Here is a 25326-nt window from a genome sequence, read left to right on the forward strand (position 1 = left end):
CCTGCTGTATAGCTAAGATTGGCCTTGAACTTCTGGTCCCCATACAAGCCTGGGATTACAGGCTTGTACCATGACGCCTGTCTCTTTTGTTTAGTGTTTGTTGAGACACTCTGTAGTCTCAGGCAGCCCTTGAGCTCATAGCGATGATGATCCTCTTGCTTCAGCCTCCTGAGCGCTTACCACAGGGTGTGGTGAGGGTGGGCAAGAGATTTTGCAAGGGTAAAGGCAGGGAAGGTATTAAAACGAGGCAAAGGACAGTCAGCCGCCAGAGGCCATGTGCGCCTGAGCCAGCTCTGTGGTTACATCACCGTGTGCTCCCTTTCTGTCTGTGGACTTGTCTAGCCAAGCTCATGTGTCACGGGGGCTTTGTTTCATGGTTCCAGTAAGGAAGCTAGCTGGTAGCTCTGGCCCCATTCTTCTGCCTCTCCGTGGTGGTCATGGGGAGCAGGGTGGGTCAGGGGGAGGCTACTAGAAGGGAAGGAAATAATTGCTTTTTAAGTTGCCTGGCAAACAGAGGACAGTTTTAGGGCTCTCTTGTGCAGGTATACAGGTGTTTGGGGCCTCCTCATGGTCATGTGTCCTTTTAATATATTCTGGGAAGGGCATTTTGTGACATCACAGGGCCACTGACTAGACCAGCAGGCTTCTGCATATATTCATTCTCAATAAGCTGGTGCCAAACTGTCCTGATACTGGGGCATTTTCTGATGCCTAAGTTAAGCAGTTTGTCTTTAAGAGACTGACACACAGGCCCTAGTCAACTTCATGAGGACCCAGATCATCTCAGCTGTAGGAGACAAACTTAAACCTACTGTGTCATGAAAAGGTGGTAACCTGAGGTTTCAGGGCAAAAACCCTGGACTGCAGGCAGCCTCAACAAATCAGGCTTGGTTGCCTGGTCCTAACACAACAATGGGGAACCAGAGTGAAAAGTAGAGACTTCACTGTGGTCACATTTAAAGAGGAGATAAAGAGTCCAGTGGCCTTGTCTGGTTTCAGGAGGCTAAACAGAGGAAGCATCGGGGCAGGAAACAAAACCCGTGCTTACTCATGCAGTCCTGGCAAGGTGCACTTTGGCTGCTCATCAGCTCTGCCCTGGCTCTGCCAAGTAGTCCAAGAAGTCTTTATCGTTCAAAGGGATGGTGGGTAGCTGCCCTCCCCTTGGGTCCTACGGACTTATGATTGCTGGGGGCAGATTCATTCCGTAGTGTGAGGACACTCATTAACCAGTCCAGATGTTCAAGGAATCCAAGATGGCTGTGAGGAAGAGGCTCAGGAGGGATTGAGAGACGGCAGGCAACAGAGCTCAGGGATGATGAGTGGAGCTGGGCCTATAGCTACTTCTCATCCTTGCCAGCTCCTGATGGCCCATCCCCCTTCCTACGCTGTGCAAATCAAAGTGTTCTATGGTATCTCTGAGAGTTGAGCCGTGTTCACCCTCCCGTGAAGAGCCAATGCTCAGCCCACGAACTGCCTTAGCCAAGTGCAGTCGGCAGCCTGGGCTCCCCGCCTTCAACACCCAACTTCTGCTGGGGAAGCATTCTCCACATCAGATTGGGGTGGGTGGGTGCCAAGCCCCAGCTATTTTGTTCTGAGGCTAGAAAGCCTCGGCTGACAGTGAAGCAGAAAGAGGGAGCTTAACTTCCTGCCACCATGAGTCTGTGGCTGGTGGGCAAGGGCAGGGAGCAAAGGCAGTGGTCCTGAGGGGGCCTGGATGGGTCACTTGGGCCTCAAGAGCAGACCATCAGTCCATGCTGTCCCCCTTCTTTGATCTCCCCTCAACTGTTCTTTTTTTTTTTTTCTAATGTGCCTTGTGTGTGCACGTGCACGTGTGTGGTAGGTGGCTCACCAGTGCCCTCTGATCCCATTTGTGGCTTTCCAGTTGTCACCTACAGCTATGTTGTCAGACACAGAAATGTATACAGGGGCCATGTGAAAAATAGCCTGTTCAACAAGTGGCGCTGTCAAAACTAGATATCTACCTTCAGAACCAAATCAGATCCATATATTCCACCCCACACAAGAACAATTTAAACTGGATCAGAGACCTTGATTTAAAACCGGAAACACTGAAACGTCTGAGGAAAACTTCAAGGTCTACATATAAGTAAGAACTGGATGAGGGACAGGGCAGTATGACACAAACCTTTAATCCCAGCACTCGGGAGGCAGAGGCAGGCAGATTTCTGAGTTTGAGGCCAGCCTGGTCTACAGAGTGAGTTCCAGGACAGCCAGGGCTACACAGAAAAACCCTGTTTCAGAAAACAAACAAATGGACAAGTGCTGGCAAGGGTGACTCCTGCCAGGTGCAGGGGCCCATGGTGAGTAACTGCCTTCCTTTTCGAGGAGGTCTGCCCTAACTGGATTCTGGTTGCCAGGGGCAGTGGTGGGGTGGGGTAGTTCTCAGCCCTTGCCAAAAGGATGTTTGTTAGCCCGTTCTATCATACGAAGAACTGCAAAAATTAAACACTATAAAACTCCAAACTGACAATCAACAAATGGGCTCATGCGTTGAAGACATTCTCAAAAGGAGACACATAAGTAGCCAGTAAATATTTTTTAAAAATTAAATAAAGGCAGGTGGATCTCTGAGCTTGAGGCTAACCTGGTCTAGAGAGAGAGAGGGAAGGAGGGATGGATGGATGGAGGGAGAGAGAGAGAGAGAGAGAGAGAGAGAGAGAGAGAGAGAGAGTCAGAGTCCCAGGACATCCTGGGCTACACAAAGAAATCTTGTCTCAAAAAAGAACTAAAAAATAAAACAATAAATAAAATATTTTAGTCAGGCATATTAGCATACACCTCGAATCCCAGCACTTGGGAGACAGAGGCAAGGTGGATCTCTGTGAGTTGGAGACCAGCCTGGTCTGCAGAGTAAGTCCCAGGACAGCCAGGGCTACACAGAGAAGCCCCGTGTGTAGAAAAGAACAAATTAAAAAATTGTTCAACGCCCATGGCCATCAGAGAAATGGATCCAAAGACTTCTTTGCTGTCTTACTTCACCCCGTTCAGAGTGATCATCACCAAGAAACCTGACCGAAAATGCTGGCACCCATGTGGGGAGAGGGGACTCCTTATTCACTGCTGGTGGGGGTATGAACTGGTGCTGCCACCAAAGAAACCAGGATGGTGGTTTCAAAGCTGAGATTATTTCAAAGCTGCACCGTATGATGCAGCTACATCACTCCAGGGCACGTCCCAAAGGACTGTAGCCTACCACAGAGATATCATACAGCCATGCCCATTGCTGCTTTAACACAATGGCTGGGAAACAGAAATCAGTCTAGATGTCCATCAAAATGATGCCCAGGTCATGACCATGTGGTACATACGTACGTACGTACCTGGTGGAAGTCTGCTCATCTTCAAAGAAAACTGAAAATTTCAGGGAAACAGAAGGTGCTAGAAAGTATGACATTAAATGAGGTGTCCCAAGCTTGGAAAGAAAAGGCTTCATGTTTTTTCTCATATGTGGATTGTAGTTTGTAAAATATACATGTACCAAATGAGGGGAAATGTAGGCAAAGCCTAAAACACTAGAAAGGAAACCGAGAGAGAGTAAAAAGAGGTTCTGAGGAAGAGAGGGGGTGGATGAGTGCAAAGGTCACAATGACATGAATCAGGAAGGAGGGGTTGGAGGAGAGGGAGGGGTGGAAATAAAGGGGAGGAGAATTATTTATAATGCACTTCATTCAGCAATGTCACTCCGATATACCTAGCTGTTCATATTCTGATTTATAAAAATTAATTACATTTTAGACAGGAATGTTCTTTTAAAATATAAAAGCATGGCTAGGTAAAACGGAACATAGCTTTAATTCCAACACTCTGGAGGAGGCAGAAGCAGGTGGATGGATCTCTGTGAGACCAGCCTGGTCTATACAGTGAGTTCTAAGACAGTCAGGGACACAGAGAAATGCCTTTAAAAATCTCTCTCTCTCTCTCTCTCTCTCTCACACACACACACACACACACATACACACACACACGCGTGCGTGTATATATGCATGTACATATACACATATAGTTCTCTCTCTTGAGATTTGTTTGTGTTTATGAATGTTTTTTTAAAAGTCATTTTTTAAAAATTTTTTTGTTTTTGTTTTTTTCAAGACAGGGTTTCTCTGTATAGCTCTGGCTGTCCTGGAACTCACTCTGTAGACCAGGCTGGCCTCAAACTCAGAAATCCGCCTGTCTCTGCCTCCCAAGTGCTGGGATTAAAGGCGTGCGCCACCACCGCCTAGCCATTTATGAATGTTTTGACGGCATGTGCACATACATGTGTTTTTGGTGCTCACAGGAGCCAAAAGAGAGTGACAGAGCTTCTAGAGCTGGAGTTTACAGATGTCTGCGAGCCACTATGTAGGGGCTGGGAATCAAAGCCTCTGGAAGAGTAGCCTGTGCTCTTACCCACTGAGCCCCATCCTCTAGAAAACCACCGTCTTGAAAAAAAAAAAAAAATCTGCCAGGCAGTGGTGGCGCACACCTTTAATCCCAGCACTTGGGAGGCAGAGGCAGGAGGATTTTTGAGTTCGAGGCCAGCCTGGTCTACAAAGTGAGTTCCAGGACAGCCAGAGCTACACAGAGAAAACCCTGTCTCGAAAAACTAACTAACTAACTAAATAAATAATAAAAAATAATTTAGAAATAAAACTAAAAATAAGTAAATAAATGAAATAAAATAAAATAAAAATCTGGCTTCATCTGGATCCATCTGGTACCCATCCCACAGCCTGGGTTCTTTAGCTGTCCCTGTGTGTTTGGAGAATACTGGCTCTCTGTGGTTCCATGTGGTTGCAAATGTATAGCTGTGTTTCTCCGTGTTGTGCTTTACCCCCTAGTACTCACCAGACTGCTGTCTGCATCAGTGTCACAGCCTTCCCTTAACAATCGCAGAGCTGTAATGCCTTCAGACCACAAGCTACAGAAAGCTCAGGTGGTACTCGATGTTTAAAGCACAACAGGGGCCTTATTAGTGAGGTTTTCATAGGTGAATAGGAGCTTCCTGGGCAAGTAGGAAAAGGTGGTGTGCCCACCACAATGGCTCTCCAGCCTGGAGTTTGCTTGTAGTGGAATACCCAAAAGGGTACATGAGGGAGCTGTGTGGAGCAGGTGAGAGGAGACGGTTGGAAGTGTCTTGAACGTAGGCTGGAATTTGGGTTTGAGGTGGTGGGTGCTTAGGAATCTCGCTACAGGTATCAGCAGTTGTCCTGCTTAGTTGTTTTGTTTGTTTGTTTTTTTGTTTGTTTGGTTTTTTGTTGTTGTTGTTGTTTTCAACTTGACACAAGCCAGAGGCAGCTTGAGTTGAGAATTGGCTTGTGGACAAGTCTGTGGGGACGTTTTCCTGACTAATGACTGGTGTGGATGAGTCTGGTTCTCTGTGGGAAGTTCCACCCCTGGGCAGATGCTCTGGGTGTATAAGAAAGTTGGCTGAGCAAGCCATGGGAAGCAAGCCAGTAAGCAGTGTCCCTCCGTGGTCTCTGCTTCAGTTCCTGCCTCCAGGTTCTTGCCTTGGCTTTCCTGATAGACTATAATCTAAGCCAAATAAACCTTTTCCTCCCAAGTCACTTTTGGTTTTGGTGTTTTTCACAGCAATAGAAACTCCATTTAAAACAGATAAGAAATGTGAAGGCTGAGAGACAGAGGCCAAGCACGAGACAGCTCTGCATCGTCCTAATGGGGACTCCCCCACAGCCAAAGTGGGTTTATGAGCACACCCTCTCTGAGCTATGACAAGGGTGACATGTCTTTGCTTCCTGTTTCTCCCCCATCAAGGGCAGTTTCCGGCTGCAGCTTCAAAAGAACAAATACTCAAAACAAAGGAAGTGGTCCTCTCCTGCAGGAAGCAGGAAGCTGTAGCTGCTGGGTCCTCGGCTGAAGCCCAGGGACAGTGGGATGGAGTCCGTGGCCCTGTACAGCTTCCAGGCTACCGAGAGTGACGAGCTGGCCTTCAACAAGGGGGACACGCTTAAGGTACAGAAGGCTGGAGCTGGGCTGAGTGGGCCAACAGGGTTGGTAGGGTTAGAACCAGCACCTCAGAGAGTCCTGGGAGTCTGGGCTGTGAGGGACAGGCTCAGGTTAGCTGCCTCTACCCTCTTCAGTTTCCTCATTTAGGAAAGTGGAATAGTATTTATTACTGATCCTTCCTTTGGGGTCATTTGAGAGTCTGAGGCCACAGAGTCTGGTGGGAGTTGCCTAAATCCCACTGTTTTCTAGGGTTTTGTTTGTTTGTTTTTAAAGAAAAGTTTAATAGACAAATTTTGAGATCAGTAACACAGAGAGAAACAGAGAGACACAGAGGTAGAAATCGTGTGTGTGTGTAAGAGTGTGTGTATGTGTGTGTGTGTGTGTGTGAGAGAGAGAGAGAGAGAGAGAGAGAGACAGAGAGAGACAGAGAGACAGAGAGAGAGTCTAAAATAAGCAGACATTCTAACTTAATTGGGCTAAAATAGCTGAGATTAAGCTGTATTGATGGGAAAGGAGAAATAGAACGCTATACTTCATTTGTTCTCACCTGAGCCACTTTCACTCACAGTGGTTGTCTTCCAAGTCATTAGACACACGAGTGTGTGAAATCTCTACCGGGGATGCCCTTACTTAGAAGTTTGCATATGACAGGAGAGCTGAGGGGGCACAGGAGAGTGGCCATGCTGAACCATGGACACTGGAATGCTAGTGGCCCATCCTGTGCCCTCCACTGCCCCTATTGTGACCCCCTGGAGCAACAGACACAGGGCTAGATGGCTACCACCCTGAGCCCTGGCTCGAAGATTCAAGCACGGAGACAGACTCTTTAGAGCTATCCTGTACATGGGTCCCAGGCTCAGTGTGGATCTCCTGGCTGTGGAAGACCATGGCTTGGCTGCAGTGAGCGAGGCTCAGCAAGGTGTCTGTACGTGTGTAGTGTAGTGTAGTGTAGTGTAGTGTAGTGTAGTGTAGTGTAGTGTAGTGTAGTGTAGTGTAGTGTAGTGTGAGCCAATCTCCATTGCTTTAATTCTTGAGCCTTTCTTTGTTCGGTCCCCTGGGTGTCTAAAGCTCTAAGCTGGGGTCCTAAAGCAACCACATACCTTTGTGCACCCCCTTCTTCAAGCTAAGGTGCTGGTGTATCTACCTAAGTTGTTGGCTCTGGGTCCTATGCACACTCAACCAGTTTGGCCTCAGAAAGACCTGGGGTGGGAGACTGTCCAGATCCAAGTTCAGTTCAGAGGCCTCAGCTACTCTGGAAACCAGCATGGGCCATATCTTTCACACACACTTGAGGCTGGAGGGTAGCTGGCCTATTAAAAAGTAGGAATGCTGTGTAGAAGATTCTGGCCTGGGCTCAGAGGGACCAGTACAGTCCCTGGGGCACCTACTGTGCAGAGTGATAGCCTCCTCCTTCACAGCCTTCCAACAAGCCGGGCATCACTTTGCTAAGAGTCTACTGAGAAAGAGGAGGGGGTATGCATCATAAGTCATGAGAATTTGGGGGACCTGAAGGCACAAGGCGGGAGCAGTGTGCACAGTCGGCTTTCAGTGAGGGAGCGGAAGGAAAGCACAAGAGGCTATGGGTAGTTGGCAGGCCTTGGGGTGCAGCTTCCCCCTTCACTCATTTGACAAGCACCAGGCTTAGCCAAGCTTCATGCAAGGGCATGGGGAGTGAGGCTGGAGGCTAAGGGTTGGGAGGGCTGCCTGTAGGTGAAGAAATTGGAGCAAGAGAGTGAAGAATTGTCCTCAAAAGAGGTGTGGAAATCTGGAGACTGAAAGAGCTGCCTGTGCAAAGAGCCTTGGGAAAGACAGAGCACCCAACCCAGAGCCTGGGGGAGAGGGAGCACTCAGCCCAGAGCCTGGGGGAGAGGGAGCACCCAGCCCAGAGCCTGGGGGAGAGGGAGCACCCAGCCCAGAGCCTGGGGGAGAGGGGGTACCCAGCCCAGAGCCTGGGTGACAGGGGGTATCCAGCCCAGAGCTTGGGAAAGAGGGAGCAATCAGCCCAGAGCCTGGGAGAGAGGGAGCACCCAGTCCAGAGCCTGGGAAAGAGGGAGCACTGAGTCCAGAAACAGCTCTCCGGAAGGCTCCTCAAAGCAGGGCCTTGATCTGTTTGAAGAGTTTGACTGAAGTGTAAGAGGGAAGAGAGGACTCTGGGCCTGTTGGGCAAGCAGAAGAGACACAGAAGTAGCTCAGACTAAGAAAAACTTCCTAACCTAAATGACAATAATATATAAAGAACTCTTTTGTCTTGTTTGGTTTGGTCTGGTCTGATTTTTCTACATAGGTTTCCTCCATGTAGCCCTGGCTGTCCTGGAACTCACTCTGCAGCCCTGGCTGGCCTCTGCCTCTCCCTCCCCCTCCCCGCTCCTGCTGTAACCGACTGTGTTCACCACTATGTCCAGCACCACTTTGCTTTAAAAACAACTTGCTTTTGAAAACAACAGTGAAACCTCCAAGGTTGCAGAGAGCATGGAGAGGTCTGTGTCTTCCCGTTGGGGTGGCAGACAATGAAGTGACATAATGATCTAGGGCAGTGGTTCTCAACTTTCCCAGTACTGCGACCCTTTAATACAGTTCCTCATGTTGTGGTGACCTCCAACCATGGAATTATTTTTGTTGCTACTCCATACCTCCAATTTTGCTACTGTTGTGAATTGTAATGTAAATATCTGTGTTTTTCAATGGTCTTAGTTGACCCTGTAAAAGGGTTGTTTGACTCATAAATGGGCTGTAGCCTACAAGTTGAGAACCACTGATCTAGATGAATTTAAAAAGCTTAAAATTTTTGCACTAGGAGTCAGGTGGTAGTGGTGCATGCCTTTAATCCCAGCACTTGGGAGGCAGGGGCAGGCAGATCTCTGTGAGTTTGAGGTCAGCCTGATCTAAAAAACAATTTTTTTTTTTTTTTTTTTTGCGGTAGTCCAGATGGCACTCTTGATGTTGTTGAAGCGATTGCCTGGACAGAATTGGAAATCCTATCTCAAAATGAATAAATGAAAAATAATCTGTTGCATGGCCCAGAAACTCCCTTTATAGCCAGATAGGGCTCTGAAGCATCTAGCAGCAGGTCCTAGGTCTAGGTCTAGACTCCAGCTAATCATGAGAAAGCAAACAGCCAGGCAGACAGGATGGGCTCCTCCAGGCAGCTGTCCTTCTGGGGGGTGCACAGAGTATGAATTAGATACAGAAGTGAACCTGAATGGGCGTGGTGGAACAGCCACGATCTGAGCACTGGAGAGGCTGTAGCCCTACCCCTCCGAGGGAGGGCTGGGTGGAGGTGGGGCCGAAGCCCATGAGGACTTGCTAAGGCTGTCCAAGTGCAAAATCACATTCTCTTTGTTTATTTGCATGTTCTTTGTGTGTGTGTGTGTGTGTGTGTGTGTGTGTGTGTGTGTGTGTGTGTAAAATTAGACTTATTAGTGTGTGTGTGTGTCCCAGGGATCAAACCCAGGCCATCAAGTGCTTTTATCTACTGAGCCATCTCCCTGGCCCTCTTTCTTGTTTTTGAGACAAGGTCTCCTTGTGAAGTCCAGGCTGGCCTTGAATTCACTACGTAGCCCAGACCTGCAAACCTGCAGTGATCCTCCCGCCTCACCTCCTTGGTGCTAGAATAGAGGTGCATGCACTGAAGCCCTGCCCTTTTTTCTTGCAGTGTTAGGAATGAACTCAGGACCTTGTGCATCTTGGGCAAATACTTTCCCTCTAGGTCTCACTTCACGGTCCTTGCACTGGCTGCTCCTGTAAACCTTTCTGTGTTGACTGTAACTGGCTTTAGACCTGTTTCAGACTGGCAGAAAAACTGCACAGATAAAAGGGGACATCCTCACTGTTGCAGCCAGCAGCCAGCTGCTAGCCATGGTCCCGGTGAACTGGTTTGATATATTAGTACTGATCACCACCCATCCACACTTCCTATGCATTTCAATTTGTTAACATATTGTGTTAAATATTACTCAGTATCTTCATTCTGAGACTTTTTTTTTTTTTAGCATCGTTTTGAATTTGACCCCAGAGTGCTTCTCTACCTCACTACAGTCTCTCCCTGCTGTCGGTAGCTTAGAAACGTTAGAGCCCTGTGTATGGGCTCCTTCCTCTCTGGCCAGGGCTACACTGTGTGCTGGTGTCCAGTCCCTCCCCTGGTGGGCTCTGGTGGGTGTAACTATGTCACACCAAGTGATGCCAGTTTGCAGGTGGCACACAACTTCCTCTCTAGGTGCTGCTCAGAAAACATAGGTGGAAACCCCCTAGGCCATAGGCTTTCTCAGGACATGTGGCCCTGAGTGACTCTTAACAGGGATGAAGGCCCTCTTTGGCAGGCAGGTCCTTCTAGGTAGACAGAAGCCACTGTTAGCTAGAGAATAAGCATGCTCTCTCTCTCTCCCTCTCTCTCTCTCTCTCTCTCTCACACACACACACACACACACACACACGCATACACACAGCTCTCTCTCTCTCACACACACACACACACACACACACACACACGCATACACACACACACACAGCTCTCTCTCACACACACACACATGGCTCTCTCTCTCTCTCTCTCTCTCTCTCTCTCTCTCTCTCTCTCTCTCTCTCTCTCTCTCTCTCTCTCTCTCCATGATTAGCTTGCCCCGGGGACTCAGACTGATATCTCCCTGGGAAGCTGATGGTACCATGCACCCTAGCCGCCTGCCCCTGAAACCTTCCAGCTCTGGACTCCTGTCTGGAATCTGAGCATCTCTCCCTGCCCTGCCCTTCCCCTATGGCCATGTAGCTAGTGCACTTCTCCTCAGACCCGTGGCCTCTTTTCAAGGAGCCAAAGTTGGGCTTCTGCCCTGGCTGTCCCCCTATTCCCTCTACCTTGGAAACTGTCCCCCTATCTTTTCATCATTGAATTCCTTTTCTTTTCCTTTTGCCGGTGAAGGATGGAGAACCACAAACAAGTCTAACCATGTAGTCCAAACAGACCTGGAACTCAAAAATCCTCCTGCTCCAGCTTTCTAAGGGCTGGGGAGACAGGCATGGGCCACCAAACTAGCTGGTCCTTTCTTATAAATCGGGGCATCTCCCACATATGTGTGTGTGCGCGCACATGCTTTTCTTGAGCACTCTGTGTGCCCCTCTGGCAGCTCCTTGTCCAGGCAGTGGCTCCCTGACACTCTTTGCTGCATGAAGCTGCTGTTTGTCTCTCACCTTCTTTAAGGCATCCCTGGGGACAGGCTCCTAGCATTCATAGCACCTTCAGGACTCCTTTTGTTGTCTGTACCCAGTAGGTGCTCAAGCAAGCTGTCAGTGACTGCCTCTGGGGGCAGTAGAAAAGCCAGCAGCAGTCAGGGCCAGTGGTGGGACAGACAGGCTCTGAGCTTGACCTAGGATTCAGTACTAACCTGAAGGGTGTTCTCTGGGGAAGGAGGTCCCACAGCTCCAAAGGTCCAGGGCTCCATCAGCAATAAGAATTCAGCAAGGTAAGCATAGAAGCATCCTTGGTCTGCACAAAGAGATGGATGGATGCAGAACAGTACATGGCTGGAGTTAAGGGTACAGTGGCCACATAGGAATTATAGCATGAGAAACTGTGTGGTTGGTCACAGCTATGCCCATTAACAGATAAGCTAATGTCTGGAGCAAGTGCAGGGCTCCAGCTAGTGCTGGAGCCAAATCCCTAGAGACAACAGAAGTAGCCAGAGCTCAAAAGCACTGGCTAGAATTTCCTTCTCAAGCTGTGGCCACATTGGGGAAATTGTTTCATTTAGAGTGAAAGTGGTTCTGAGCCAGCTACCCGCTTCCATCTGTTCAACTACCCGCTTCTGTCTGCCCAGCACTGCTGACCTTCTTCAGGCCAGGAAGGAAGGAAGGGCTCAGCCAGGCTTCAGTTCCTCCCCCAGGGTGGGGGCTCAGGACTGGACTGAGGCACAAGCCTTTTAGCTGCTTTTCACTTGCAGATCAGACATGCAGATATATCAATTTCCCTGTTTCTATTGCCCTGGTGCAGAGGGGAGCCAGCTCTGCAGCCTGCTCCTAAGTAGAGAAGGGCCTCAGGCTTGGTGCCAGGGACAAGGCAGGAGTTCAGTGGGGTGAGAGCCAGTGGGCCATGGCCCCTAAGGCCAGCATTGCCAATGCTCTATACCAACTATAGGGGCTGTGTATGCTGTGCTGCCCTGGCCAGGTTCACTCCTTCTCTAAGCCTGGCTGGGAAACAGCACTTGGTGATGGCAGTTTCTTCAGCTTGTTTGAGAACTGAGGTGACACAGCGCAAACGTACCCATGACATGGAGGGTGCTGTCCCCTCCTGCTTTCCACCCTTCAGTGGTTCACCCAGTGACTCTCAACCTAGTTCCAGCTAGTTCACCTGGGGTGACAGGGCCACAGACTTGGAGGGTATCTGTGGGGCCTAAGTATCTGGGAACTGGGACTCTCAGAACTGGCCTCATCAGAACATAGGATCTTTTGTTTGTCCCCCTATTCTAATCCTCACTGTCATCCCAAACACCAAATATATGTGACCCATTGGAGCTCTCTGACTCATCTGGGGGCCTTCATGTCATATCTCAGTGGTCATTGATTGGCTACTCTGTGTTCCTGCAAACATAGCTCAGTCAGAAACCAAGGAACACAAGTCTACTTCCTTTCCCCGAGGCCCCTGGGGGTCTGGATGGAAGGTGTAGATGTCCACCTGCCAGTATGCAGGCTTGGCCTGTGAGATGCCATAGGTCCCCATCCAGGGCTCTGTCCTCTGGGACAGCGGCCTGGCAGCTTCTGCAGACAGCAGGGCCTCAGCAGGTGGCTGAGTAGACAAGACATATTGTTCCTTCCTACAGATCCTGAACATGGAAGATGACCAGAACTGGTACAAAGCTGAGCTCCGAGGAGCGGAGGGTTTTGTTCCCAAGAACTACATCCGTGTAAAGCCACACCCGTGAGTAGTCACCACTGCCACCATCCACCTGGAGGCGATGCGACCCCACCTTGCCTTGCCAGAGCCAAGCTGCTTGGGGTACAATACACCCCAAGAAGATGGGCACTGGCTGACTGGTCTGGGACTTGGATAGGCTAGAAGTCTAGTTTGGCCCAGATATCTTAGGTCTGGGACGTAGGTCAGGCTCTTTACAGATGGCATCCAGTATTGCTCTCAGAATGTCTGGACAGCTAAACGATCCTTGAACACCAACTGGATATTCTTTAAATGGCATCTGGGTCATTGATCTGGTTTCAGGGAGCCAGACACAGGGACAGGGGATCAGAATAGTGGGATACACAAGGCACAGAAAGTATATGTAGAAAGGCAGGCAGCATCAGGGTGCCTCTCAGAAAAGGTGGCAATGAGTGAGATGCTGAGGGATCCATGGGAGTTGGCTGTATAGACAAGGGCAATGACTTTTGGAATTTTCGGGGGAAAGTGGAAAAAGGGAGGAAGCCAGAACGAGGCAAGGAAAGCAATGACCCCTGGCCCTTTAGTACAGAGGACAGGCACTGAGACAAGGGAGCAGAAAGCCATGGGGGTGCTGGGCCAGGGTGGAGCTCAGTCAGCAGGTGGAAGTTGTGCTGTGTGGCTGGGTGAAAAGGAAGGAGGTACAGGGGGAGCCCAAAGGGTATTTCCTCTTTGGTTTTTTTTTTTTTTTTTTTTTTTTTTTTTTTTTTTTTTTCTGCTTGTTTCCAAAGCTGCTGCCACCTCCAGCTTCCTCTGTTGTGCTGGAGGTGGCAACACCTGTTCCGGGTCCCCATCCCTAACCACTCTGCTGGCTTTCCTGCCTGGCACACCCCCAACCAGAGACAGGAGGAAGACACAGGGGAAGAGAGAAAAGCATATCGTGATGCCTGGGTGCTAGCCAAGCGAGGGCTGGGGCATGCAGGAGCGAGGACTGAGGTCGCCTGGGTGGCCACAGGAAGGGCTTAAGGCAGAGGTTGGAAGGCTGTAGAGTCTGAACTGCTGAACAGACCTGACCTAGGGCCAGGAGAGGGATTGCAAGGGCTGCAGTCGTCAATCAGGCTGTCATGGAGGCCAGGGCAAAGGAGGGTTCATCAGGATACTCCAGAGTCAAGGACCCCAAGCCCCTGGTGCCTGGAAGGCACAACCACCTGCCTATGCTTGGATCAAGCAGGGTCATGATCAGGTTCTCAACAGATCCTAGGGGACATGCTGACTAGCTGGCCCAGCTTGAACATCTTAGGCCCTACCCTGGCCCAAAACAGCTGTGAGGGTCACCCTCTCTTAGGTGTGAAGGCTCTGAATGTGGTGGTGGGGAGAGAGAGGGGTGTAGCCCTAGAAGGCTTCTACCTATGGCAGCTCCACTCTTTCTCTGAGTCCCAGGATGATCTCTGTCCCTGGATCTGGAGATGCAGGTCCTCTATTCTCAGGGAAGTTGGAGGGCAGGGAGGTGATTGTAGGGGCAGGGAGGGCTCCTCAGCAACAGGAAAAGCCCCTGAGCCTGCAGGTTCAAACAGAAGTTTGCCAGGGATGTCAGAAACAGGCCCAGGGATGTGTGGGAGGTGGGGTATGCATCATGTTACGAAAGTGGGAGGTAGAAACACCTTCAGCTGTTACTATAGCTGCCCACTGCCTGCCTAGGTGGGAACTATTAACATCATCTTATAGGCTGGGCGGCGGTGGCACACACCTTTAATCCCAACCCTTGGTAGGTAGAGGCAGATGGATGTCTTGAGTTTGAGGCCAGCCCAGTTTACAGAGCAAATTCTAGGACAGCCAAGGCTACACAGAGAAATCCTGTCTCAGAAACAAACGAACGAACGAACAAACAAACAATGACAAACCCATCCATCACCTTATAGACCAGCAGAGACACAGAGAGACTGGGTGCCTTGTCCAGGATCACTTAGCCTGCAAGAAGTAGACTGGGATTGCAGCTGGTGGTGGAGGCCCTTCATGAGCCACCAGAGAGGGACAGAAAGTCCATGAGAGCAGCTGTGTGGGGGTGAACCTCAGACTCCCTAAGCAGCTTCTCGGGAGACCTCGGTCCTCCCTGGGTTTCAGTTTCCACCCCAGTACAAGAAGCAACATAGTAGAGTCAAAGATGGAGTGGTGAGAACTGAGATTTAGAACTTCCTTCAACTGCCCTTCAAGCAGGTGAACCCTTCCTCCGTAACTCACGGCCTATTAGACCAATCCCCCCATGACCCTGTCACCCAGTGTTCCCACTTCTCGCCTCTGCTGTAGAGACTGTATTAGGGTTCTCTCTCACACTCTCTCTCATTTCTCTCTCCTCTCTCGCTCTCCCTCTCCATCTCTTCCAGTTAATCTAACAATGGCTGGCTATGACCAGAAAGTCCAAGAATCCAGTAGTTGCTCAGTCCACAAAGCTGGATGTCTCAGCTGATTCAGGACACACTGGAATCCTGCAGAAGCAGGCTCTGATGCCAATCAATGAAGGAATGGACTTGCTAGCAAGTCAATGGCAAGCAGGCAGAGAGCCAAGCCATCTTCCTCCATATCTTTATATAGGCTTTCCGTAGGTGTGGCCCAGATTAGAGGTCGGGTTACCCTAGTTCCAAAGACCTGGATTAAAAGTCTTCCTGCCTCAGAGATTCAGATCAGAAGTAGATCTTTCCACTTTGGATTAAGCAAAGCTCTCTCACAAGTATGCCCTCTACTTGGGGGCTTTAGTTAATTCCAGATGTAGTCAAGTTGACAACCAAAAATAGCCACCACTGAGACCAAGTTCCAATGTAGATTTTGGAGCTATGTCCAGGCATGGCAGGCAGCCTCCCGTTCCTGGGGACCCCACCACCACCACCTCCCAAAGAATCCTTCTAGGCCCAGCGCTCTAGCCTAGGACTCAATACAATGCCCTGGGGTCAGTAAGCGAGCGGCTGGCTGGAAAGGGCCTTGAGGCCTCGCTGCAGAAGCTGGCTAGCCCAGCAGACAGGAAGGACCCCAGGAGAGGCTGCTCTGGCCTTGCAAGAGTCCCAAGACCTAGCGGGTGCAGTTCTGTTCCAAGTCTGCTCCTACTCGGGAGGGACACAAGGCAGGGAGGGAGGCCACTATTATTGATGTCACCCATACTTATTTGTGGTGCCGAGGACGAACGTGGAGTGTCGCACTCGCTAGGCTAGCACTCCACTGACTCACATCCTAGCACAATTTTACGCTTTTTTAACTTTTAAAAATCTGTACTGGGCTAGTGAGACGGCTCAGTGATTAAAGGCACTTCTCACCAAGCCCAGTGACTTGATTTCAGTGCCCAGGATGTGAATGGTGGAAGGGGAGAACTGACTGGTTATCCTCTGGTCTACATATATGTAGTATGTACATTCCTGAACATGTATGCGCCCACACAGAAATAAATAGTTTTGAGAGTGCATACTGCTCTTGCAGGGGATCCATGTCTGGTTCCTAGCACCTACATCTGGCAGCTCACAACCACCTGTAACTCCCTCTCTGGGAGACCTGACACCCTCTTCTGGACTCACATACACATACCCCACCCCTTATATATAATACATATAATTTAAAACAATAATGAAAATGAATATTAAAAAAGAAAGATAATCTCCATCTACAAGCCAGACAGGCGTGCCGGCTGGTGAAGCACCTGACTCTGGTTTTTCTGTCTTGGGTGTGGGTTTGCCTGGCCTGGTACGGACAGCAGGGACAGATTGCCTCAACTCTGATTTGCCTCTCCTATGTGACCTTGATTTTTTTTTCCCTATTTCTCAATTTCCTCGAGTGTAAAATGGTCACAGTGATACCTTTGAAGAGGGAATGAGGGCCAGCCCTGCCATCGACCTTACGGATACCTCCAGACACGGTCCCCCTCTCCCCACAGGTGGTACTCGGGCAGGATCTCTCGACAGCTGGCTGAAGAGACTCTGATGAAACGCAACCACCTAGGAGCCTTCCTGATCAGGGAGAGTGAGAGTTCCCCTGGCGAGTTCTCCGTCTCTGTGAAGTGAGCTCCAGGGCGGAGTGGGTGGGAGCAGGGGGGTGGGGCAGGCCTGGCAGAGCCACTGGCTGGGTAAAGGGCTCAGCAAGCAAGTGTGGAGGTTTCTTGGTTAGAGAGTAGGGGAGGATGCCCAATGAGGCCCTAGGCTGGTGACCAGAAAGTTCTGCCAACAGGGTCCCACTTGATGACAATGTTGTCTGTGTTGAGAGCACAGACTCTGAGGCCAGGTACTTCTAATTCTGATGTTGTCACTTTGTGGCTGTGTGGCACAGGACCAGTTACTTAACCCTGCTGAGCCTGTTTCCACACAGATAAAATAGGTCATTGGAAGAATGAGTCAGTCGACCTAAAGCAGAAGGCTGTATTAACTTCATAAGGAGAAACTCACACCTTATAAGATAGCGCCTGGCAACAAGAGCCAAAGCAGGGGTGCTGGACTGGGGACTGTGCGGTGGCTTACTAGGATGAACACGGTGGCTCCTCAGTCTGGCAAAGCAGAAGGGGCTGAGGGCAGCAGAGTCACACTCAGAGAGAGGGGGACCATAGGGCAGAGGACTGGTACACAGCTTGGGCTTTCTCTCAGAGCAGCAGGAAGTCACGAGGGGTATGAGGGGTACGGAAGGGGATGATGAAGTTCCATCCATAGCAGCCCCCCCCTGCTGGCTGTGAGGAGGAGGAGGGACTTTTGGGGGGAGGTAACACGAAGCAGGAGGAAGAGAGTGGGGTCAGGGCCTGGTGGCATGGCTTAGGACTCTGTCTCCTGATTGTGTCTGGAGTAGTGGAATTCGACATGCTACTGTGCTAAAGGGACAGAGGAAGGTGTGGCCTGCCTATGGCTCTTCAAGAATGCTTGCTCCCAGGCCACACTTGACCTTTGGTCAGTGGCTTTCCACAACAGCATACTGAGGATCAGGGCAATGTGTGAAGACCCTGCAGCTCCTGTGGACTGCCGTCCTTCCTCTCCGTTCTGATTGCCCGTGGAGCTATAAGACCCACACCAGGCTGGGGCTACTGCTCTAAGGCCACAGCCCGATGCATCATCATGTGTTCTGTCTCCTGCAGCTGCTTAGCAGCCACCGTAACCATGCAGCAGCCATTGGCTACTCCACGAGGGTCCCCCACACCTTCTCCAGCTTCCTTGCCTATCTGGTACCATATGTACAGGAAGGTTCTCTACCCGAGTCTGGCCTGGACATCCCTTAACTCCCTACAGGTCACAGCAGAAAGTGACTCCTAGGGATGACACCACCAGGAGGATAGCCCAGCCTTAGTAACTCCTGGAAGCTTCCCAAAGACCCAAGGTCACCTAGCCAAACAGGGGCACCCGGCACAGATCAGGCCCAGAGTAGGAGCAGAGAGGAACCTGTCCCGTCCCACTCCTCTTGAGCTCCCCACAGACCCAGGCTGCCTTGGCAGCCCTTAGAGGGTGGTCCTGGCTAGCCACCCTGGGACAGGGGCAGAAGGGCAGAAGTATGGGATACACATAGACCCAGAAGTTCCACCATGAGCAGGTGCGGAAGGAAGTCCACAGAGGACACACTCCGAGACGAGACGGGGCAGCAGAGTCCAGCCTTAAGCATGTGTGGGAGCTCTGCTGGGGTCTGAGGGGTGCCAGGCACGGGAAACAGTGTGCGTCAAGATCTGATCAGAGGTCGTACAGTGAGGTCTGTTTGGATGTTAACAAGCCTGACCAGAAGGGGAGATGGCAGTGTGCTGGAATAGGTTTTCAGTAGGCAAGCTCAGCCAACGCACGATGCGTAAAGAAACCCTGGCACACACCCACCAGTCCCTTCTCAAGAAGTCCTAGAGCACCCACCCACATTAGGCCTGGCTGGCCAGAGCTTCCCCAGCTCAGCCCTGCGATTGCACTTAGGGCCACCAGGTGGCCATCTCCACCCTTGCTTCCTCCTAGGCTGGGCCAGAGATCTTGAAACTGACTCCCAAAATGGGAGTCCCAGCTCCCACCCCCCCTAGCCTTGAAATCCAGGCACGTTATCCTGGGAACCTCAGCTTCTCTATCCATGAAGTAGGCATTGATACGAACTGAGCTGTGATCTGGATGCACACTGCGGCCCAAGGTGGACCTGAAGGGGAGCCCCCTGTTCAGAGGCCACTTCTGGCCCCATTGCTCTTGCCTAGGGCTCTCTGGAAGACATATTGGTTGGGGACATATTGGTAGTCTCCTCCTGTCTTTGCTTGGGACTAATGTATGACTTCAGTCAGGTTCTGGTCCTGTCTTGGTGGTCATCCCTCACCTGTGATGATGAGGTCAACCTGACAACCCTCCACCCTCCCTGGCATGAGTCTCCCACAAGTTCATGCCAAGAACCACAAAGTTGTCACAGGTAGTTTTATGCACCTTGGGTGCTGAACAGTGCCAGTAGCCACAGCCAGTTCATTGAGCAGCTTTCAGAGAGGTGACCCCCTTGAGCCCATTGGCTGGTACCTGTCTGCCTAACTTTCCCTTCATATTTCTATCCAGGCCCCTGAGACCCTTCTCTCATGGCTGATGGGAGATAGATCTCAATTAAAGTGTCTTGCTTCCTTTCTGGCCATGAGTGCCTTGGAGTTATAGCACACACTTGTCTATACCACCAAACTGGTACTTTGGAGCTAGCACACACTTGTCTATACCATCAGAACGGTGCCACACGGAGCACCCACTGTGACCCAGGTCCTGTCCCTGGGAGCACCACAGAATAGGACAAAGGTCCTTGTTCCCTGTGTGCTGCTCCAGTGATGAAAAGCACAGGTTTAGCAAATAATGGGGGCTGGGGAATATGAGCAGGGCTGGGCTGCCAGATCCCAGTGTGCAGGTAAGGAAACCAACACTCTGAGTGGCGAGAAATTTGCTAGTGAGCTCAAGTGTCCTAGTGAACCATTTTCTGAGAGGCAGAAACCTGGCAGGGAACTATCTCCCCATCGCCCAGGGCCTTCCGAGGTCATCCCTGTTCTCCCTGTGTGCTGCAGGGCCAACTTTGCTCTCCTTTTGTTCCCCAGTGGACAGAGCGGTGAGCGCCTAGATCTGGCCCATGTAAGCCTCAGCTGGGAAAATGGGAGCATGGGCTCCTGCCCACCCAACCTTGGCTCCCCTCTCAGATGCTGCTGCTGCCACTAGGCAGGAAAAACTTGCTGAGCGAGACTGGCCTGACTAAGACCTTGAGTTTTCTGATGCAGGGACCAGGCATAGCACAGTGGGGGTTGGGGTCGGGGTCACAAAGTACTGCCCAGCAAGGGATATTCGCCATAGAGATGGGAATAGGTAAAAAGACACATACTAGGACATACTGCAGACACCAGGAGTCCAGTCCATGCTGCCTCTTTTCCAGAATTCAGCTCTTGGGTTTAGGGACAGGGTGGAGTACTGATGAGCAGTGTGGGATGGTGACATAGAGGCCCCTTCCCAGACAGCCTAGCCTTCCTTAGCTGGGAAACAGGGGCAGCTATGGGCAAGTGGCAGAAAGGACAAGACAAGCCACATACAGCCATGACTATTACACTGCCCAGCCTGAAGATTTCCCAGCTGACAGGTTGGAAAGTTCTAGAACTCCTGGCCCCATGCCCTGTCCCCCAGTTCTCCCATGGGATCCAAGAACATTCCCCTGCAAAACTCTCCAAGCCCCAGGCTCTGAGCTGCTTATGGAGAAACAAGAATTTAGGAGTCCGGAGCCGGCCCTGCCCCACCCCATCCTGCCTTTCGCTGAACTCTTAGCCACACTCACCCTGCTGCTCATAATGACCCCTCCCCGCACAGCTACACCTGAGGGCAGAGAGGTGGACAGACTGTTCCTTGCCCACCCTCGGCACCTACAGCTTAGTCACTGCAAACACCATGCTGTCAGCTCATAAGCAGTTTTGTGACTCTCAGGGTTTGTGGCACCTCTGGCAGAACTTTCCTTTTGGGGGAAACAGGCTCTTCCAAAGGAGCATAGCAGGGCCGTAGCTGCTGGTAGGGCTGGCTCAAGGCCAGGTCACCTGGTGGTTACAACCCCCATGGAAAAGCCCTCAGCAAAGTCCGTGGTGAGGGACCCTCAGGGAGGCTCTGTGATAAAGGCTGAAGGCACAGAGAGCTGTTCGGACCCTGGGGGAAGCTCTGTCTCCTCATTCTGGTGCCTGTATGCAAAGCCTTTGTGAATTATGTGAGCAATAAGGCTAGATAAGGATGCAGGGACCCAAGTTGAACCCTGACCCCGACGAGGGTAGTAATATTGGCTCTCCAGAGGCGGGCAGTTTACCAGGGACTTGAACATGAGTAGGAACGCATGAATTCTTTCCGACTGGAAGGCCGAGTGAGATGCTTGCTTACGCAGTCCAGGCTAGCCTCAAAGTGGATTCTGGGGTTACAAACCCTGCTGGGGCTACAGGTGTGAGCTGACGCTCTCTCCAGACTTTAGACTGGGCTGGGCAGGGAGCGTCCTCAGATTCATCCTAAATCTCCACTCTGAACCATGGGAAGCAGCCCGGCCCTGGGGCTGGGGAGAGACTGAGCTGTGGAGGGCCTCCAGGTGGGGCTACAGAACTCAGGACGGGGTTGGTCTCTCTGGAGGGCGCAGCCCTGGGAGCAGGCCTCATTTGGCATATCTGGGACATATTGTCCCAAAGGGAGTGACAACTGCCATTGTCACTGTCAGTAATCAATTGGAAAGCTCCCCTGAGCATTTTTGACGAGAGGCAGCCCCACCCAGCCTTCCTGTGGATTTCTGAACAGGTTGCATCTGGACTCGGGCCTCAGTTTCCCTACTGTGCATTAGGCCAGGAGGCAGCACCTGTCACCCTGTGACAGAAAGGGGATCCCAGAACTTGTAGCTGCTGCCATTCTGCACACGCATGCTGGCAGGCTGTCCTGGTGTGCAACAGGTTGTCAGTGAGGCCCAGGTAGGTCCCTAACAGGATGGTCTGGATTACAGGGGCTGGGACTTGGTACAGTTTGGTGGCATTGGTTGGAAAGGTTGAGCAAAGAAGGGAAAAGGAAGGGACCATGGTGACAGAGAGGCCAGCAAAGACAAGAAGCCAGATCTTGAATCTGAAGAGCTGGGTTTTTCATGAAGGCAATGGCAGCCGTGGAAGTCTCCTGAGGACATGGAATGTTCGGAATATCTGAGTGTCTCTCATAGGTACAGAGTTTGATGGGAGTCAGGATGGTCTTGGGGCTCAGCCCCCAGAGTACTGTGAGGACTGAGGCGGGAGGGTGATGGGAGGCAGGGGAAGAGGGAGAATGTCAAAACTCCGAGGGGACACTGAAGAGGTGTGAGAGAGGGAGGGCTCAGAGGTGCCCAGGGACGATGCCGGCCAATGTTTTTCAGCTTTCTTATCTGAATGAATGTTATCTCTATAGGAAAGCAGAGGTTCGGAGAAGGTAAATAAGTTGTTGGAAGTCACACAGTGAGAAAGTGGCCTTGTCTAGCACCCATACCCTGAATCCCATATTCTGCTGCCAGGATGGCTCCCAGTCCTTCCAACTCCAGATTTCCCTCAGATCAGGGTCTGGCTCCAAAGGTGGGGGCAGGTCTGAGGTATTGGGTTTTTCCCCCCAGTTATGGTGACCAGGTGCAGCACTTCAAAGTGCTTCGAGAGGCCTCAGGGAAGTACTTCCTGTGGGAGGAGAAGTTCAACTCCCTCAACGAGCTGGTCGACTTCTACCGCACCACCACCATCGCCAAGAGGCGGCAGATCTTCCTGTGTGACGAGCAACCACTGATCAAGGTAAAGCCAGGACTGGAAGGCCTGAGTCTGAGGGGCACCTTGCATTCCCCTGCAGCCCAGGTCACCAAAGTGACATGAGTGTGGTTCCTACAGGAGTTAAGGACAGGACAGGGCAAGGGGGAAAAACAGCATAGAAGGTGGGGGCAGTTCAGAAACTCCACTTTGCCAACACAAAAATACTCTGGGGTATACAGTAGGTGCTCAATAAGTGCTTGTTAAAGAATGTATGTCTGGGTGCCTGCTGAGTCCCACACCTGAGCTGCTCTATACACTCTGACTTGGGTTTTGGTTTCAGTTTTGTTTTTAGGCAGGGTCTTTCTGTGTGTCTCTCCCTGGTCTGAAATGCACTGTGTAGTACAGATGGGCCTTGAAGTCTCACAGGGATCCCCTTACCTCAGCCTCCCAATGGCTGGGGTGAGCCCGCTACCCTGCAGTATGAGCACCTCGCTGTTCCCGTTATACAGATGAGGAAACTAAGGCTGAGAGCGAGCCAGTTCATGAGAACTCCTGGTCGCTGCTCCCCAGGGAGGCACTGAACCTGTATAGGTTGTGGGCAGTGTGACCCTCAGGGATAAGGCCGGGCTGGGCCCAGCATGCAGAGAGATCCATCCACCTCTACTCTTCACAATAACAGCAATTTGCCAGCAGCCTGCCCTTTCATCAGGGAGCCAGGGGCAGCTCTCACTCTCATTAGGATGACGACACCAGCCGACTGGGTTATTAGCGCAGCACGGTGTTTTGCTTAGAGGCTGGGACAAATCAAGATCTGGACATATTCGAACTTGAGTGCTGTGGAGAGGGAGGGAAGTGTGACTCCAGCCGAGGCTTGGGGAGGAGGTTCTCTGACTTCCCACAATCAGGCTTTGTGTTTTTCTCCTCTTTCTTGATAGTCTGCTATGTAGCCTGGGGGAGGGGTCATTTCAACCCTTAGCTGGGCCTCAGTTTCCCTTCCATTCAATGGGTTTGCTTAACCAGGAGAGATACTCTGTGGTTTCAGACCCCAAAAGTGCTCACCTGGCTCCAGTGCCCAGCCTGGTGAGCTAAGGTCAGCTGGAAGCTCCTGGTTTCTGAGACCCCATCTCCCAAACCCCTGTACTGGCTCTGCCAGAGCCCTGGGGTCACCCATTGGCAGGGGGGCAGGGTGAGAGCTTCTTCCTTCCTGAGCTGAGCCCAATAATCCTATCATGTTTTGAAGTTCTGCAGGCTCAGCAGAGGCCAAGAAGAGCCCTGTGCTGGGCACTGCAGATGCCTAGCAAGGGCTGTAGGGAAGACACTGGAACCAAAGAGGTAGAGATGAGCCGATGCCACGGCCAGACCCGAGAGCAGAGAGCAGGAGCAGGGTTTCCACTCTGGAAAGCCTGAGGGGGCTGTGGCAGAAACTTCTAAGCCATGAAGCACTTCCCTGCCTGGCATCAGTTACCGTGTGTATGTGGGCCCAGAGGGAGGGAATAGGTCTCAGAGAGAATCAGGCACCTAACCCAGGACTGAGGTTCCACACACTACCGGAGCAGCAGAGGGTCCTTGGCCCCCCTCCCCCTCCCCACCCCCACCCCCCGGCCCCGCAGGAGCTCACTTCTCCCACCGGGCTCCTGGGGACAGGGCTCCTGGGGACAGGCAGCTTGCTGCCTCCAAAGGCCACTGACTATTCTGCCCCCTATTTCTCCATAGCCATCCCGGGCTTGCTTTGCCCAGGCCCAGTTTGACTTCTCGGCACAGGATCCATCTCAGCTCAGCCTCCGCCGAGGTGACATCGTGGAAGTTGTGGAGCGTGAGGATCCACACTGGTGGCGGGGCCGGGCAGGCGGGCGCCTGGGCTTCTTCCCACGGAGCTACGTGCAACCGGTACACTTGTGACCACACAAGACCAGAGGAGCGATGCTCTGGGCTCAGCTTCTTCACACTAACCAGGACCAATATCGGTCACCACCAGGCTGGGAGCGGAAGCCCCCGCCCGCAGGCCTGACTGCTTTCCATTGGTCTCTATGTGTGACATCACCCGCCATTGACCAGGCCCATCCTCTCCAGACTTGAGGACCAACTGCTAATGGCTGGGGCCCAGCTCAGAAAGCGCTTCCCTTGAGCAGTTTATCTTCCAAACGCCTTTCAGGTTGTGCAAGTTACCGGGAACTGGCTTAGCCCTGGGCAACCTCAACGTCCATAAGAGTGCAAAGTTCCTCCCACTCCAACAGCTTGGGGCCTCCTGGCTTTACCCCACCAGCACTGGAATGAGGTTATATAGAGGTGAATCCCGTTGGAAGAGGCCTGATAGGGACAGAGGCAATGTAGTGGGTCCCGTCCTGTTAGCTACAGGCAGAGCCCAGCTTGGAGGCCTTGGCTATGCAGGTTCAGGAGGAACAGCCAGGCTATGGCCAGCACTGAGTGAATGTACAGTGCATGGGGGTGGTGCCTGGCTATGGGGGAATCCTGAGCTGCTGCTACCCAGAGTCAGAGCATCTGCAGATTGGGGAAACTGAGTCAGACTTGGCAAGGCCTGGCATGGTAATGGGCTTTGATGTGGGGGTGGGAGAGAGAGAGAGAGAGAGAGAGAGAGAGAGAGAGAGAGAGAGAAGCAGAGACCAAGAGATAACAGAGACAGAGAGACAGAGAGAGAACCTCTGTGGCTGTCTTTAAGTCCCTCGAAGAGCCCAGGTTGCAGGAACTCGGGGTTCTCCCTGAGCCCAGGGCTGTCCCAAGACCCTCTAAGCTGTGAGCCTGGCATACCCTATGCTCCTAACCTGTACCTGCGTATTCAAAATAAAACATTAACCAGTGGACG

General features: G+C 51.6%; 1 protein-coding gene across 1 annotated transcript; it reads left to right on the plus strand.

Moving 5' to 3' along the window:
* The first annotated feature begins 5866 nt into the window (after window positions 1-5866).
* Window positions 5867-25323, plus strand: Grap (GRB2-related adaptor protein). The gene is made up of 5 exons (NM_027817.3): window positions 5867-5970; window positions 12768-12865; window positions 16731-16853; window positions 22382-22550; window positions 24219-25323. The coding sequence occupies exons 1-5, from the start codon at window positions 5893-5895 to the stop codon at window positions 24402-24404; spliced, it is 654 nt and encodes a 217-aa protein (NP_082093.1). The 5' UTR covers window positions 5867-5892; the 3' UTR covers window positions 24405-25323.
* Window positions 25324-25326: the final 3 nt, after the last annotated feature.

Source organism: Mus musculus, chromosome 11 (genome assembly GCF_000001635.26).
Source record: "Mus musculus strain C57BL/6J chromosome 11, GRCm38.p6 C57BL/6J".
NCBI classification, from domain to species: Eukaryota; Metazoa; Chordata; class Mammalia; order Rodentia; family Muridae; genus Mus; species Mus musculus.

Coding starts and splice junctions, on each gene's coding strand:
- Grap (NM_027817.3), top strand. CDS start 5,893: ATGGAGTCCGTGGCCCTGTACAGCTTCCAGGCTACCGAGAGTGACGAG. Junction 5,971..12,767: donor ACAAGGGGGACACGCTTAAG/GTACAGAAGGCT, acceptor TCCTTCCTACAG/ATCCTGAACATGGAAGATGA. Junction 22,551..24,218: donor ACGAGCAACCACTGATCAAG/GTAAAGCCAGGA, acceptor ATTTCTCCATAG/CCATCCCGGGCTTGCTTTGC.